Source organism: Medicago truncatula, chromosome 7 (assembly GCF_003473485.1).
Source record: "Medicago truncatula cultivar Jemalong A17 chromosome 7, MtrunA17r5.0-ANR, whole genome shotgun sequence".
Lineage (NCBI taxonomy): Eukaryota > Viridiplantae > Streptophyta > Magnoliopsida > Fabales > Fabaceae > Medicago > Medicago truncatula.
The window spans coordinates 13,791,809-13,811,063 of NC_053048.1; the positions used below are offsets into that span (position 1 = coordinate 13,791,809).

At 34.7% G+C, this 19,255-nt stretch overlaps 1 protein-coding gene across 1 annotated transcript; it reads left to right on the forward strand.

The window, feature by feature from the left end:
* Positions 1-12,594: 12,594 nt before the first annotated feature.
* LOC25498052 (putative E3 ubiquitin-protein ligase RING1a) lies at positions 12,595-15,205 on the forward strand. The gene is made up of 6 exons (XM_013592790.3): positions 12,595-13,004; positions 13,254-13,324; positions 13,581-13,741; positions 13,835-13,884; positions 14,022-14,096; positions 14,376-15,205. Exons 1-6 carry the CDS (start codon positions 12,760-12,762, stop codon positions 14,947-14,949), a joined length of 1,176 nt encoding a protein of 391 aa, XP_013448244.1. The 5' UTR covers positions 12,595-12,759; the 3' UTR covers positions 14,950-15,205.
* The last annotated feature ends 4,050 nt before the right edge of the window (positions 15,206-19,255 follow it).

Below are 19,255 nucleotides of genomic sequence, written 5' to 3' on the forward strand. Positions count from 1 at the left end.
CTTGTCTTATTCCGAGACCGTCGAGTCCACTTGATGGAATTGATGTGTATTTACAACCCTTGATTGATGATCTAAAAGGTTGTGGATTGGTCAATTGACGTATGATATTGCAAAGAGGGAGAATTTCAATATGAGGGCGGCTTTGATGTGGACTATCAACGACTTTCCTGCGTATGGGATGTTGTCTGGTTGGGGGACTCATGGTAGACTTGCTTTCCCTCATTGTATGGAGAAAACAAAAGTGTTTACTTTGGACTATGGAGGAAAGGCTTCATGGTTTGACCATAGGATGTTTTTACCAGAAAGTCATGTATTCTGAAGGAAAAGAAATATGTTCAGGAAAGATAAAATAGAAAAAGATGGCCCGCCTCCTAAGATAACATCTCGTGAAGTGTTTCGTAGGGTCCGTGGGCTATCGAGATTCCCAGATGTTGGCAAAAGAATCAGATACCATGAATATGGGGAAAAGCACAATTGGATCAAAAGAAGTATTTTTTGGGACCTTCCTTACTGGAAAGACAATTTACTAAGACATAATCTTGATGTTATGCACATTGAAAAGAATATTTTTGACAATATACTTCACACAGTGATGAATGTCTCCGGTAAAACAAAAGATAATGAGAAGGCTAAACTGGGTTTGTCGGTTTATTGTAAAAGACCAGAAATGGAACTACAATCTCTTCCAAATGGAAAATTTTGAAAACCCAAAGCTGTTTTTAGTCTAACCTCTGATGAAGCAAAATCTGTTTGAGATCTGATGAAGCGTCCTAGTTTTTAAGTCATTTTATTATTTTCTTTTTCTTTTTCTTATATTTTCAATAACAAAGTGAAAAGAAGGATAGAAAGAAGAGTACGCAGTCCAGATCTCAAACCATCAGAAAACCCTAAATCCCTTTCTCTCTCTCTAATCTCACCATTGTAGAAAGAAGCTTGCCTCTCGCCATCTCCTTCCCGTAATCTCATCTTCGCTGCTAGGTAAGCTTACATTATGGTCTTCATAGTTTTCAACATGTTTAAAGTTTCAATTTTTATGGGTTTTTTGCTGCTTCGGTTCAACCCTGTTCCCTGTTTAGTTGCTTCGATTTTGTCCTGCATCAGGGTTTTTTGTATCGGTTCCTATTCAATCATTGGTTCCTATTAATCATAGGTTTCAACACTTTTATGCTGAAAGCTTCAATTTTTAAGGGTTTGTTGAAATGTTTATTCATTCTTTTCCATTGATTATGGCTTGCCTCTAACTAAGTACATAGTTACCCTTGATTTTGCTTCTTATATACATTATTATCTGTTTTTTAGATTAGTGGGAAAAATAATTTTCATAAACCTTATGTTGAATCTATAAAATTTTAACGATTTGCTGAAAGTGTTAATTTTTAACTTTGGTGAAAGTATCAATTTTTAAGGGTTTGCTGAAAAGGTTTATTCATTGTATCTCTTTCATCATGCTTCTAGCTAATATTAATCATTATAGTTGATTTTGCTTCTTGTTCACTTTTTTATCTACTTTTTAAATTAGTCGAGAAAATATGTGGAGGAGGAGAAACTGAACAATAAATTAGGCCTTTGAAATTTATAGAAACTTTTTATTTAGAACCATGATTTGTTCCTTTGTGTATTCACTATTAAAACTCATTCTCATCATTCCTTTTTCTTTTTATGGTTTTTATTGTAATGAATTTTATGTAATTAATGTTAATTAATCAAGGGTGAGTACTTGGTATCATGTGAAAGCTTAATATAAGGATTAGTAATAATCAAGGGTTAGTACTTAGTACCAAATGGGATCAATTTTGGGTACTGTACTACTAAAATTGAAAGCTTAATAAAAGACTAGTTTATTTCATGTTGTGAGAATATTTTGGTTCGAGTCTAATTTTATGAGCTAAAGGTTAATGAAAATGGTTTGTGACTATGCAAGAAAGGGATCTTCCAAAATCTATTCAGCCATGCAACAAAAAGAAGGTGAAAACAAAAAGGGTACTAAAATGAGGAGGACGAAATTCGTTGAACAGATAGTGGAGACAGACCCGTCATTATAGTTTATTCCGTTGCCGACTCAAAATGACCCTGATTCTTCAACAGTACAGACTCCACCAACTTACTGTGCACCATTTCCTACATATCCACTGCCTCCACGTCCTGCGCAGACACATCCATCATACCCTACGCAACCATTGTGCCCTTCACCTTCTCAACCCATATACATCTCTACTCCATTCCCTACACGGAGTACTTCAGCTATCAATTCCCACTCCCCAAATTATCGTTCACATGTCCCTACACAAAATCCATCACTCATGACACTCACTCAACCATTATGCCCTTCACCTACTCCACCCATATACATCACTACTCCATTCCCTACACCGAGTACTCCAACTGTCCATTCCCACTCCTCAAATTATCCTTCACATGTCCCTACACAAAATCCATCATTCCCGACATACACTCAACCATTACTCCCTTCACGTACTCCACCGATATACATCACTACTCCATTCCCTACACCCACTACTTCAGCTGTCTATTCACACTCCCCAAACTTTGGACAACGTCCATTTATTCCTGGACCACGTTCAAATACACCTGGAGAATTCATGAATCTATTGTCTCCCCAACCAGCTGCAACATGTACAACAAGAGCAAGAACATGAGCAAGATGAGGAACAACAACAAGAGGATGAGGAGGAATACCAAGAGGAGGAGGAGGAGGAGGACGACGAGCAATAGATTGAGCATCATAAAAGACATCCAATATGTAACCGATTTATTATCTTCCCCGTTGTTCGAGGGTAAGTATTAACAAATTAATTTTCTATTTATATTTTGACTTAACTTATATTAATTTTTGAAATTAACAATTTAATTCATATATTTCAAATATTTATTTAGGTTGGAGCCCAATGCAGTCGTAGCCAAATATATTAGGTTGGCAATACAAACCAACTTCAAGCAGTTTTGGAAAACTTACAAGGCTGTTGATAAGAAGTTGATTTTTGAATGGTTTCAGGTAAATTGAAATAAATACATATAAGTTCTGATTTAGGGTCAAGTTACTAATGCATATGAAAATTTGGTTAAACATTTTGAAGTTACTAATGCATTTGAAGTTACTAATGCCACTTGGTTAAACATATAAGTTCTGATTTATAGTAATCAATTTTGTGAGATGTAAAGACGAGTTTATAAAAATATAAAGTTGATTTTGATAATATATTTGGTGCAGACGAAATGTGTTTGGAAGTCTCCCCATGATGCTCATGTTAAGAAGAATTTTCATTATCGAGCTCGACACCGTTTCCAAGATATGATGTCAACAGTAAGAGCAAAGCATGCTAGAGATCCTGAATGGGTACCTGGGTGGATAGGAGTTAACATCTGGCCTCGCTTATTAGAGCATTGGGCAACAGATCCAACATTTCTAAAACGTTCACAGATTGAAAAATTTAATCGAGTGTCAGAGAAGGGAGGTTGCTTGCACTCAGGTGGTTCTGCAAGTTCTTAGACTCCTTTTATGCCTGTGGTACCAATCGTCATCAACAACATGACAATGCTCTTAGACTCCTTTTATGCATGTGGTACCAATCGTCATCATAAGTATTAATATACTTTAATCGTGCGGAGGACAAAGCTCCTAAAAATCGTGCGGAGGACAAAGCTCCTAATAAACGTGGTGAGGACTAAGCTCAATGAGATGCTATCCATGGACTCTTATGAACAAAACATCGTAATCAACATATCGACATGCATCCAACAATTTGGAGCTAAACGTCATCATTTCATCATATATAAATATATACAATGCACTTAGTTAAATAACAGCAGCGGCATAATCAAGTCACATAACAGGATGATATCATTATATCAATAGCACATCAATTATATCATAAATTAAACTTTCATAACTTACACCATTGTGCAACACGTTAATCATATTCTATTATAAACAACATATCTTAAACAGCTTTACAGACTGCATTTAACGTCATCATTAGGTCTTATTATCAATTTGGGGTTCACTCTTGATCAAAACGTGCGACACAGATCGCACAACACTCATAACACTCAAAGCTGGAGGTGCTCGCGAGGCGAGAGTTCTTGCTCGCCATGGCGAGTACTAAACAATTCCAAAACTAAAGTCATTATGGGTCTAATCTTGCCCTACATTCATTCCTAATCATTACTATGTATGTTCAGGCACTCTAAGGCATTCAAGGTCCAACTAAAAAGGTCGAAACACAAAATATGACATGCTCTCTGCCTTAGCTCGCGAGGCGAGCGATGCCAGAAACGTTCGCGAGGCGAAGGGAAAGGACTCGCGAGGCGAGCGATGAAGATCATAGCTCGCCGTGGCGAGCGATGAATGTCGTTACGGCCAGGTTTTCTAATTTCACAAAAACTCGACGATTCACATGGTTCTAAGCTTGTTTTTTATTCCAAAGTTCGTCCTAAACATTATCTAAGATCTAGGAACACTTTCTACATCAATTAAACCAATTCTCACCGTTTGATCATCAATTCTAAGGTTTTGACCTAGTTTTCGTTTTCTCCAATTAATCCTAATTCTTGCTAATTATTCATCAGAATTACAACAACTAATATTACTGAGCTATTAGTCTCACCCTTACCTGGTTATGAAGAAATCGCAGCCCTCTCTATGCTCTTCTCCCTTCTAAGCTTTTTCTCCCTTTTCCAAAAGTTTTCACGTACAATGAGTTTCTAAAATATTAGGTCTTCTCCTATTTATATCTCATCCTAATTACTTATCTTATCTCACTTTCTCCCCCAAAACTATATAAAATATCAAAACAGCCCTCAACTAAATATTTTATATTATTTTCAAATCTTTATTTTATTTAACAATAAAATAAATCCCTTAATCTTATCAAATCTTCCAAAAACTCATAACTTATCTCAATATCAATCAAACCATCAATATAGTCGTAAATCATTCAAATAATACCATAATCATGCATATATTATATAAATATAATATAATCGCCTAAACTCGATTAAATAAGCAATTAACAAAAGTGGGCGTTACAAAAACCACTGGGGGTAAGCATTACATTATCATAATCCAGATAATAATCAAATCAAATAATATCATGTACTTGAATAATATTAGCCATGCATAAACACTTATATCATAACTTGATAGTTCGTATCCACATATATCAATCACATGAATAATTATCCAATCATAAATATTCATTCACAACATCAATCATAGACAATCATTATCAACATTCATTCATCTCAATTCATCACCAATCACATAATTCACATAGGACTCATGCTATGATATGCACTTACGGGCACATAAATGCATGTGGTACCAAATCTCAACAAGGTCGTCACCTTTCGATGCCACTTGCACATCGATTTTAAGGGCTCACACATGCCTTACAATAATCTCGAAGTAAAAGAGTCATCCCTTTTACAGCAACAACGACTATGATGCATGGACATGTATAGTGACTCGATAATGCGACAACAATTCTCAATCTCAACTCAATATATAAGACAACACCCAATTATATTGATTATCTCCACAACATTGCATTACCAAGAAAACATGCCCAAACACAGTTAAATCATAGTATTCATCATCACACAATCAACTTGATTATCAACAATCAATAATATCATTCACACAATTCACTTAATCATATGAACATTTCACCATACTCACTTGCAACACAACAACATGTACAAGTGGAACACTATTAACTAATCTTGATCACTAATACATGCAGGAAGTTAAATCGTCTTCGGACCATCACACTAGACCAAGCACAACTTAAGTTCATAAAGGAATCCCGTTTTCACAACCTTTCATTTCCCACTCAAAATATCATTTTACTTCGATTAAGGTATTGACCACCCTTGCAAGCATCACCTAAGTCTATATGAGCTGTAGGTCCACTTGCAAGCCTCATTGGATTACAAAATCTGTTTCCCGACAAAGTTTGGAACTCTCAAAATTTCACAAGTTAAGACTCATTTTTAAAAAAATCCCAAGTATATGCAAGCAATCGTTGTTCTAACAGGCTTCAGGGATTAATAGTGGTTAAACATGTTTAAAACATCATTTAAGAAAACTCAGATTGACCCCCAAAGACCCGGAATGAAAGATCAAAGTGGCTGAAACTGGAGCTGTTCGCTTAAGCGACCACCCGGTTCGCTTAAGCGAACAAGTTACAGTAGCAACTCACTTTGTTCGCTTACTGGTCGCTGGCTGGTCGCTCTCCAGTTCGCTTAAGCAACGACATGTTCGCTTAAGCGAACGAGTTCCAGTAGCAACCAGAAAACTTCGCTTACCCGTTCGCTCACAGTTCGCTTAAGCGAATTGAACCCAGAAAAAAAATACTATGAATGTTCGCTTACCAGGTCGCTTAAGCGAACCTCTAAGCGAACCTTCACAGGTTTGCAGAAAAGTTACGGGTTTAGGACCCCTTTCACTCAAAATCTTCCAATTTGATTCCCCAATCCCAAAATATGTTTCCAGAACATGTTTACAGGTCACTATGATTAAAAAGACTAACAAAGGCACAATAAACCTTTAAAACACTTGACATTTGAGCTAACTCTTCATTTTCACCAAAACACCAACACAACTCAAATTCTCATTAACAATCCATGAATATGCAAACCCAAGCAATTATTCATTAATCATAATATCAAATAACATTCATAACATCATTTGAACAAGCATCACATCTCAAATTAACAACAACTTAGGAGAAATTCACCAATTGAGCACAATATTCATAACTTATCATTTTTACATATTTAAACATGTAATTTCACCAACACTCATACAATCATCATCAATTCATGCATACAAACATAACATCACAGCAAGAGCACGAATTTGACATGAATTGTTCATCAACCCATTTTCATACAACATGAGCAAATGCAAAAATTACATGATTGTGATAATAACTCACCCCCTTACCTTAGAAGAAGATTAACCCAAACTCTTGCTTCAATTCAGCTCCTAAGTCACCCACTTGATTCCTAAAGCTCTTCTCTCCAAAACTCTTTTGCTCTTCTCTTCACCTCTTTCTCTCTCTATCTCTCTCTAGAAATATTTTTGTGAAATGAATGAATGATTCTTCTAACACAACCCTAGTGTTATCTCCACTAATGGGCCTAACTTAGTTTCTAGTGGGTTTAACCCATTTCTATTCAAACCAAAAATATTACTACACTCCAAACGATATTTTAATTAATAACGGTAAAATGTCACTAACGGTAAAATCTCAACTCTCTCTAGTAACTTAATGAAACAACCATTCTCAATAATTACTAAACCAATTCCCACTAAAAATTATAATTTTACCCATCCTCACAAAATTACTAAAATACCCTTCTAATACGAAAACCCATGAAAGTGCACCCAATGATGGTTAATCACACATAAACATATAAAACACATAATAAAAATAATTAAAATAAATCTAGCAAAAAATCGGGCTGTTACAGTCAACGCGTGGTAAAAATACATTTTTTTCTTAGTTTTTATATATTTGTATATATTAATTACTCACAAATTCTAACTAACTTTATTTTTAACCGCTAATAATAATTTTATGTCGTGCTAAATTAGAAACGCACCCTTGGGCGATATCCATTTATTAATGAATTGCACAAATATCGGCACAAGAAAAAAGGCAGTGGTGAATATGTTGATTCTCGTGCTAAGACCACTCAGGTAAATTTACACTTTCGTAATTTTGAATTGTCTTAGCGTGCGTTTGGTTCTGTAGGTCGTGAAAAATTAGTTTGATAGAGTTCAAAGCAATTTGACGTGCGTTTGGCCATTGAAACGGCCAACCAAAAATATACTAAGAAGTTACTTTTCTCACCAATTGTAATTTGAATTAACAAGTGTTATTATTTATGTATACAGGAGAAGTTTGATAAGAAGGCTAAAGAGGTATTATCTCATTCTGATGGCTCATCTCCAACGGGTATAATGCGTTTACTTGATCATTCTACCTCACAAACCATTTGGAAGGAAACAGTCGGACGTGGAAAAAGTTACAAATATTACGGTGCTGGATCCATGGCCTCCAACTTGGTACACAATAGATGTATTTATGAACGATCGATTGATGGAGACGGCGGCTCTCGTAATGTGGAGATGACACCTGAAATGGTGGCACTGATACAACAATTGAGTCAACAGATGCAATCTCAAAATCAAGTGGAGCTTGAACAAGCGAGGACTAAAAGTCAAAAAGAACTTCAAGAGATGAGGACTCAGTTAAAACAACAACAAGACTTTTTCATTCTGGAAATTCAGCGTAAGAGAGAGTTGGTAGAAGAGATGGAAAGGAGGGCCGAAAGACGGGACCGTAGACACCGCCAACGCTTGCCTCAACAAGACTCTGCAAATAATGAATCTCTTTCCTCAAAAGATGGTGATGGTGATGATGATGAGAATTCAGAAAATGCATGAAGGTAGAAATCCTTCATTTTTTTCTGCCAAAAAAGTTATTGGTATGTTGTAGAGTCTTTGCCTTTTTGCCATAAGTTGTGATTTTGTTATAGATCATCTGGTATCATAATGGGGTGTGATGGAATGAATGATATTTGACTACAAAACTGTTTGTATGGTTCAATTTGCTTAATTTTTCGCTTGTTTAGTTTATGAGAAAGCATGGTGCTTTATTTATATTATCATGGGGTGTGAAAACCATAAAATAGAAACAATGTATCCCATTATGCCAAGAACGTTATCACAAAAATATGAAGGCTACAATTAATGCAGTTTCAGTCAAACTTTTGAGAAAATTGTTTTACAACAACTTTTTCATGGGAGGCATGTAACTAGGTGTTTGGAAGGTAATATTGGGCCTTGAAAACTCTGTTCTTTTCGTAAGTATTTGAGTTAACTTGCTTGTATGAGTTCAAGTTAACTATGAAAAATTGATAAACTCTTGATTCTAGCAGTGAATTGATCGGCCTAAGTATATACATTATTTTGTTAAATTCGTTCTGTTCTATAATATATTTCAGGTTTAGGAAGCTAATTTAAGTGTGTTATACACTTTTACTTATTGCACAACAACTTTTTCAGTTTAATGTTGTTATTTTATGTGCACTATGTTATTATGGTTAGATTCTGTAAAAAATGGACTTACTATTTCAACTGCTTCAAGATTCAGACCCAAGTCCAATTTGGAATGATTATAATGATGCATCCAACATGCTCATGTTTGTTATAGACTTGAACTTTAATTTTGTTTAGCATACTATATGGACTTGAATTATGTGCTGTTGCAGGTTGTTTATTGGTGTTGTATGTGGTTTTTGACTGTGACGCTGGGGTATTCTCATTTGTGGTTTCGGTATCAGCAAGAAGCTTGTTGTCTGCTATTTGTTCATACTAGTGTGCAGCTGGTTGAACTTTTGTTGGAATATGCTAGCATCATTGTTTGAGGGGCTGGGTTGTTTTTATGTTAGTGGTAATTTATTTAGTTTTGTTTTCGGCAGTTTTGCTACTGCTGTGATTTGTCGCCTGTTAGCAGCAATTTTTGGTTTAGACCTTTGTTTTAGTTCTTTGTTTTGAGAGGATTTGGTAGGTGTTATTTTAGTATTCCATTGTACTAGCCGGATCTTGTTCGATTTGTCCGCGAGCTTTTGTGTTCCGTACACAATCTCGATGAGCATAATATTTGCCGTTTCAAGAAAAAAAATTCATTTATTTACCTTTTTTTAATCAAATTCTGTTTTTTTAATTATTTTTAATTAAAATAAACACCGAGGAACTTTTTACTCGGAGTGTTTTAGTGTTTTAAATTTTAAATATTTGGCGCTTTTTTAAAATTTGATATTCAGATATTGCCGCTTAATTATGAATTAAAAAAATTAAAAAATAACATACATTTCGAGTACAAGATCCTCGGAAATGCTAGTTACTTTGTGTGTCTGCTGCGCAGTTGTCAAATCAATATTCCGAGGACATTTGTTCCTCGGAAACGTTATTTCCTCGGAAATTTCCTCGGAACCTGGATTGCAACCAATGATTTTCCTAGGACCCATATTCCTCGGAATAAAGCGATGTTCCGAGGAGAAACAGACGTTTTCCTAGGAGTTATGGGCCTCAGAATTCCAATGATTTCTTGTAGTGAATGGTGTTCGTTTGTTAGCATTGATTAGGGTTGGATCCACTGTGTTTTTTTTTTCTTCTGTATTTCCCGTTAGGGATGATTCGCATGGATTGACCGGGTCATCTTTTATGTACCCCCGGTTTTATGTAATTGTTTTTCCTTTTTTTAATTATATATATGAGCAATTGACAAAAGATTAGAGTACGGTACCAACTTAGTTGGACACTATTCTTTTTTATGTATTTTTCTCTTGATTTATCAAAAATATGCTAAAAGAAATATAAACTATATATAAGAAAAAAATTAGTAAATTACATTTTGAACCCACAAAAAATATGATGCAAAATTGGCAATCCTTAAATCATATGATCGACTTACAAATTAAAAAACGACAATAAATGTGACGGTATGCTACATTTTCGTTGGTTTTTTTTTTTTGGTACAACATTTTCGTTGGTTTACTTGTTAATAAATGTGTAATCTACAATTTATCTCAAAAAAGTCCTATGACAATTCGTTGAACTATGATTGATTGATGATTAAAATAATTGAGTAATGAATCATTTGATTGGCTGAAAATCAATACAATGATGTTAATATAAAAATAGTGTTGCTAAACAAATGTTTTTTTTCTTCACATTATATGCTAATTTTATGGGAATGATTTTGGCTCTAATTTCCTTCTATACCATGATATCAATCAATAGTATATCTGTCATTAATTCCAAGATATGTGGTTCATCAGAAATCAAACCAGATTCCAAGATAAAAAGTTTCTTTTGAAATATGCTATTAATTCTATGATTGCCGAGGTTTCTCTGATAGGTAACAAGACCAATCTCACCTCAGCGGTTGACATGGCTGAATTTGTCCTCTTGAAACCCTAAGGTGCCTTTGATCAAGGAAGTTATATGAAACCCTGCAATTCAAAATTGGATAAAGGTTAACACTGATGGTGCCCTAACCAAAAAACCACTTAGAGCTTCTTGTGTTCAGAGATCATAACAGCTTGTTTTGGGTGCTCTTGCTCAAAACCTAAACACAAACTCAGCCTTCAATGCAGAAATCTTTGGTGCAATAACTGCAATTGATATTGCTATTGAGAAGAACTGGACTAATTTGTGGCTTGAAACTGATTCCAAACTTGTGACTTTGGCTTTCAAAAACAAGGAGATGGTTCCTTGGTCCCTTGGGAACAGATGGCTCAATTGACTAGATAACATTAAGCAAATGAATTTTTTGATCACTCATGTGTATAGAGAAGGGAACTCATGTGCAGATAGTATGGCTAATGTTGGTTCAGCTCTATCATCATTTGTTTGGTTCCCTTCACTCCCTGACTGCATTAGGAAGATTATATTACTAATAGACTAGGCATGCCTAACTATAGGTTTGTTTATTGAGGGTTTTGACCTAATTTCCCCTCTCTTTTTGTATCTACTTCTTTTTGTTTATATATCATGATGTAATGCTTAAAACATTACTTTTGCTTAAAAAAATGATATCAATCAATAATATATATATAAAGTAAGATTTTTTGCTTAAAAAAATGATATCAATCAGTAGTATTAATCAATATTCCCCATTTTAGCATTTCAACTATATTATTATTTTGACTAAACTGCACTTCTCGCTCTCTATGTTTCAAAATGTTGCGATTTTGGCCCCCTATTAAAAAAATGGCAATTTTGGCCCCTTTCATCCCAAAATTGCTGAGAAGACGCCACGTGTTCCAAAAAAGGGGCCATAATTTCAACTTTTTGTATAGATAAAGGGTCAAAAAGCATATTTCCCTTATGTTAGGGGTCAAAAGAGCATATTTCCTTAAACATAGGGGTCACTTTTGCCATTTTTTTTAATAGAGGGTCAAAATCGCAACATTTTGAAACTTAGGGGGCGAAAAGTAGAGTTTAGCCTATTATTTTTGTAAAAAATACCGAAAAAATGCATAATGCAGGTGTTGAACCAATGTCATCATGTAAAATTCAGTAATATCTACCATTGTACCTACAATTTTTTATGAATAGATTCTTCCCACATGCCTACAAAAAAATTGTGCCCCACTCATATTGTGAGTCCAGATCCGCCCCTGTCCCTGTGACACCTCATACTCTTTGTCAGCATGTCACATCATCACTTAACATAATTATTTAACGTCAGGACTAAAGTGATAACGGAAGTGCAGAGTCAGTGACTTATTTGTATTTAATTCTGAGTCAGTGATCTTTATGACAGCGAGGTGAGACTAAAGTGACTATTTGCTCAATTTGTAAAGCAATAAAAATTAATTCTAATTATAAATGATAAATTGGTCCCCCTAAAAAAAACGTTGTTTAAAAAATAGTAATGAGTGAAAATGGTAAAATATCATGACTATGAGACACTATTACCCTCGAATTGATAAATTGACATTATAACCCTCGAAATATAGCCGTTAAGATAACCAACACTGTGACATCATTCAAACTTATTCGACCGTTGGAAAATAATAAACATTCCTTTTTTGAAAACCCAGAGTCTTTTTTTCTTCACCCGTTAACCTCTCTTCTCTACACACACTGCAAAATCATAACGAAATCAACAATAACCAGTAACATTGTTCGTTTGCGAGAGAGTAACAGCGACGAAAATGGTGGAAAGTGATGAACAAAAACGAAGCCCCGTGATCCGAAAGAAAACAGCGACGAATAGCCAAAACATGGCTTCACTTATTAGTCCGAGATTCAAATCTGCTGCTGCTATGGCTGGTTGGGATGAAGAAGCGCTGTTACTTGCAACCCTAATTGTTGAAGATACCCCTGATCGAGATCGAAATTCTAAACAGAAGAGACGTTTTGTTTTGAATTCGAAATCTCCGCTCTCCAATTCATCAAGGTAATCATGATTTAACACTTTTTTGTTCATCGTTTGAAAAACCCATTTGAATTTGATGTTTTTTTGGTTTAAAGATTTGATTTTTTTTTTGAAGAATTTGGTTGATTTCATTAGTTTTGTTATTGGGTTGATTTGCATCTAATTTGTCTTTTTGTGTTTAAGATTGGTTTTTTATTAAGAATATTAGTTAATTATTAGTTTGATTAATGGGTCGATTTGGGTTGATTTGAATTGTTATTTTGTGTTTAGGAAACGCAGAGCTAGGAATCCACCCCAACCAATTGTTCTGGATCTTGATGAAGGAGAAACCCCCAAGAAAGGTAATTATCATTAATTTTGATTGGTCTGAAATTGGTTCAAAATTTTAAAGCTATGAAATACAAATACTCGTCGGATTAGGCGTGTCTGATGGACACGCGTCCGTGTCCGACTCAGACACATATAATTACATTAAATTATGTCATTCGCTCAAATTATTACCAGTGTGTGTCATGTCATGTGTTTGATCCATCTCTGTGCTTCAGAGTTTCAAAGTGTGTTCTTTTTAATTAATGTGATGCTGTTGTTGATGAACAGATAGTGGGAAAAAGAAGAAAGAAAAGAAAAATTGTGTTAATGAAGGAAGTAAAGTAGGAGAAAAGGAATTGACTCAGAAGGGATCTGATGTCAATTCTACTGATTCTTCTTCTGCTGCTCTTCCTTGTATGGATAAGCTAAGAGAAGAGCTTTCATGTGCTGTAAGATTCTTGTGATTTTTTATTCTATTTTGTTTTTGTTTCATGATTTTTATTGTAACACAGTAGTAATTAATTTACTTACTGATTACGCAGATTTGTTTAGAGATATGCTTTGAGCCAAGTACCACTCCTTGTGGTCACAGGTATTAAATTCAAACACAATATTAACTGATTAAATTTCATGTTCTAAATTGACCAATTGAAGTTATACTTACATGCTCCGATCTAATTGATTTTGTATGAATTGATTTCTAAATTTCTGATTTGGCCAATTTTGCAGCTTTTGTAGAAAATGTCTGAGATCTGCTGCAGACAAGTGTGGCAAAAAGTGTCCTAAATGCAGACAATTGATAAGGTCTTCACAATATTTTCTTTGTTAACTTGATTATAATTAAATGGCATACAAGCAAGGTTTAAATTCCGGTTGCAGTTAATCCTTTGTATTGCAAAAACTTGCGCACAAGCATGGGCGATGTAGCAGCAATTTCCATGTTAATTAATGGAGTTGCAGTTACGTTGTTGTCCTAATTATATGTATACTGCAATTTAAAATCATGCTTATAATGGATTTTGTTCAACGGTATCATTTAAGTAGCTAATCAAATGACCATGATAATAAAATTATATCTTGCAGCAATGGTCGATCGTGCACTGTGAACACGGTTCTGTGGAACACAATTCAGCTCCTATTTCCTCAAGAAATTGAAGCTAGGAAAGTTGCTGCTAGCACCTTAAATATTAGAGCAGCAGCAGCTCAGAATCCAATTCCAGAAACAGCATTTTACAATAACCGAAGGAATAGAAGCATTCAGCCGTATCCATCAAGTAGGGGTATGAATTCTAGGAGAAACGAGCAAATAATACTGGATGATGACGAGGATGCTGAATTGGCTAGAAGGTTACAGAGAGAACTTGATGGACAAAATAACAATCATAGAACATCGACAACAACGAGGATTCATGGTGGTAATTCAAGGAATCAAACCTCCTCATCATCAATAAGTGTAAGAGGGAGGACAAGAAGAGGGGTTTCAGGCCAAGATGAAGATGCTGCATTTGCTCTAAGGTTGCAAAGAGAGGAGTTTATGCAAGCTTTTACGAATAGAAGCCAGGAACAGTCATCTTCCTCCAATTTATTAGCTAGAGCAAATTTGAGGGCTATGGCAACTAGAGCGATGGATCACCGTATTAGAGATCGAAGGATGTAATAATAATGACAACAAGGGAAAATGTAACATTAAATAGTATAAGCAGCTGTGTTTGACTGCTGTGTGAGATCATACAGAACATCAACAAGTATTCTTTTTAATATATTTTTGTATGAGACTGATCAGCCCAATAACTTAACCATTGTATGGTAAGAATGTAGCAACTAAAAACGCGTTATGTTGACATGTTGAATGTCCTAGTCATGAAATCTATGTGATTAAAAACTGAAACTACATGACCGATGTTTAATTGGAATTAGATTGTCGGTATATATTGCCAGAACTAACTTGTTTGAGGTCACCAGTGTGTTACTTTCTCAGTTCACCGTTATCCAGTGGCACGGTGGCTGCAAAGCTTATATTATGTGTGCGAAGAACTTGCAATATATAGGACCCTTTTTATGTTTGAAAGCAGGTTGTTGCTATAATTTCTTAGATTAGATGTTAGTTATTTTTTGTTAAATTGGTTGGACCTTAAGGTGTAAATTTCAAATTATACTCTTGATTTTTTTTTCTTTTGAAAAGGCAAAATGTGTATTACTAGACAGTAGACACTAATCCAAGAAGCAAGGCGTGCAAAAATCAGAAAGGGAAACACTACTTTTAGCGAGAAAAGATCCAGAGAAAGCATCCCGAAGCTTGTGGACAATTACCCTCCTCCACATTTTACTATTTTAACCAACACCATCCACCGTATATTCCAATAACTACACAAGATCCAATGGTTCAACTGTCTCACGAAAAATTCTGGACGTTTTCTGTCGCGAGCAATAGCACTACACCAGGAAAAGATACAGATTTCCTCTTACACCACCTAACAAACATATATATGCACCCAAAAATAGGCTAGTTTTTCTTTTTGGATAAAAATAGGCTAGTTTAGCATACACTACACAATTCACAACTAGGCATTGATAACCTCATCTTGTGAAAAATGATAAAAAAATAATGCAGCAGCCTACATATTCAGTACTGCTTCACACCATTACAGTTGGCAGAAGGCGTTAAGAGTCCAAAAGGGTAGCCGGTTAAATCCGTTGTTTTAGGTGGAGCGAGATGAAGTTTTATACTAATCATTGAAGTTAGTCGACATTGTTTAATCCGCTGTAAAAATAGGACAGTGACCGGTGGGATGGGTTACTGATTTAAAAGAGGATGTAGACTGCACCTTTTTAGAAGGGTCCATGGCGTGTGCCAAAACACGGCAACCTGGCCCATTTTGCCACCTCTACCACACTCTTTGACACTGACTTCCGATCAGGTATGCAACATCGCAATAATCACACACAATTGGAGAAGAAACCGAAAGAGAGAACGACTATTGAGGAGAGAAAAGTATTTGAGACTTGTGAATTAACTGAAAAACAAGTTGTATTGAATCACAAGGCATAGAACACCTTTTATAGTACATCTAATTTAATTACGTGAGTTACAAGAAAGTTGTTATTCTAACTTTTCCTTTGATAACAAAACTAGGAGGTTGTGCAACCAATAAAGTCTCTTCCAAGGTACCATTTAAGAATGTTGATTAACATCTAAATGGTACGGAGGCCAAACCTTGATTTTGCAGGAATATTTTGGCAACAAATCTTGCGTTGTGTGCCAATATGTCTACTATGGTCACAACCCCAAATAATTTTTTTTTTAGGTACACTCATCTAAAATTCAAAAATTAAAACAAAAAAATAGTCACATCAAGTAATATCATTGAATTTTATTCTCTTTTAATTTTTTTCATTTATGTGAGTATATCCAAATCTTTTTGATTTAGGTTTGTGACCATAGAAGACTTACTCCTTTCATGTTTAATATGCCGGGAAAACGTAGTTGTTATGATATAGGTTGGTGGGTCAAGTCAGTTATGTTTTTTTCAACAAAAAAGAAAACTAATTTGAAAGATAATGATTAACTGAGTTGGTGTTAGCATGAGCTTGCAGCCTTGCACTAATTCATATTTATTTATTTTAAGTAGTTTAGTGAATGAAATCTTTAATAGGGTTGAACATAACTCGGTTGGTAGGGACATTGTAATATGTTGTGGTCGAAGGTCGAACTTCAGATTCCACACTTATTCATCTTAAGGGGTAAAATTTTGACCATTAAATTACTTGACCCAAAAAAAATTATTGTTGGATAACATGTCAATAAATAATTTTAATTCAGGCATTTAGAACCAAAAATACAATTATACACAAAAATTAATTTGTTTAATTTATTTTTAAGAGTAAATACTAAATACCCATTCAACACGTTAAATAAATTCTTCCTTTGGATAATATCACCAAAGTTAATGTTGATAGTAGTTTTCTTTCTAATCATAGGATATCACGTTTTGGAGATCTTATGAGAAACAATAATGGTAATTAGTTGTTGAGTTTCACTGGTTTTTGTGGTATTTATTTCTTGCTTCAGAGCTGAATTGTATGCCACCTTTCATAGCCTTCGTATTGCATATGATGTTGGACACAAGAGCATTATTCTTGAATCTGATTCTAGGGTGGCTCATTATCTAATCATGTTGGATGTTCAACCTCGTCATCCTTGCTCCTTTGATTACTAAGATTATCCATCTCCATCATCGAGATTGGGTTGTTTGTTTTGCCCTCTTCAACTGTATCACTCCCTTCTTTTCGATGTTCTTGGAGTTGATCGCCTAATATTGTAGTTTTTACTTTGTTTTGTCCTTTCTTCTTGATAGAAAAAATAAATAAAAAATACTCAATTTGGACCCTCACAAATTTCTAGCGGAATTTAGTTTTTGACAAAAAGTAATAGCCATATTAGTTTGTGATATTTCTATACATATGACAAATTAGTCCTTGAATCCAATAAAAGGACTAATATATTATGGGTACGAAAATGTTAAAGACTTTTTGAGTATTGTTTTTTGGATAATGATTAAGAGCACGACATAATTTTTCGTGCATGTTGCACGACAACATATTTCTCTCTTTTATTTGATGACGGTGTTGTGCTAGTGTTGTACCAACATATACATATCTCTTGTGAAGTTGTGAAAGTGTTGTACTATTCCATGCATATCAATCCTATGATATAATATATATTTATATAAACTATGTGCTAGTTTTGACTCAAATGCCAAAAATTTCCAACTTTTCACTGAGAGGTTAGCGGTGTACCTCTATCTAGGTGTTGTTCTTGTATTCATTTAAGATATATAAAAAGCAAAAGCACATTTATGATGGAATTGGAAGCAAATTAAAGAAAAAAAACATTGTCGTGAACCTTTCGTGTAATTAGAGTATCGTGCCATATAGCACCACTCATTATGTCTTATTGATGTGTGTACTGCAAAACAACCATAAGACTAGGTTTCAACCCTAAATTATAAGGGATTAAATTGGTTCTTTATTTATTTTATATATTTTCCAGGTTTTATATTGACCCCTTAATTAATAAAAGTTACATTTTGACCTCTTAAATTATTTTGTGTTAGTTATTTTGGTCAATTCTATTAGTTTTTGTAAATAAACATTAAGTTATTCACACATGTCATACTTAAAAGACCAAAATATGGTCTTTCCTTTCTATTCATATTCCCATCTCACTAAAAAAAAACATAAAAAATGCTCTATGATATGACACGTGTGAACAACTTAACATTTTTCCTTGATATGTGTCTTAGGGCACACGTCACCCTATTTTTTATTATCTTTCAACCCTACCTAAGTTTGTTCCCGCATCCAAGGAATTTGACTTTCGGGCCAAAACAAGACAAATTGACCCGTTTTGTCAAAAACCTAAATACCTACCTTATTACACAATGCATGTAAAAAATACCCACTGTCAATACAAACCCTATTCTACCGAAAAGCCAAAGTTCTGTGATCGGAACAAGCTCCTTCCACGGCCGCAAAAGCTTGTTTTTGAGTTGCCGCAATCTCTGGGTGAATCCATAGGCCCAACAATGTTTTGGTTGTTGAAAAGTGTTTATGTTAGATTAATTCTTCTTGTTTTTCTGCAAATTTGGATATATAAGAGAACTGGTATGACAATGATGAGTTTGATGTTCTCCATTTTTCCACATGTCCTTTATTTATTCTATGATGTTATTCCTACCTTTGGTGGTGCAAAAACGTTGACTAAAAAGACCTCTCGGTCTCGCAAAAAGAAAAGAAAGACATCTAGTGAAAACAAGTTGACTCAAAACGGCATTGATGTTCCTTGTATTGATCAGTTAAGGGAAGAGCTTTCTTGCGCAGTAAGAGTTTGTTTCTTGTTCCCTTTGGTTTAATGCCTTTGTTTTTTATCTAAGAAGCACGGACACCAGACACGATATTGACAC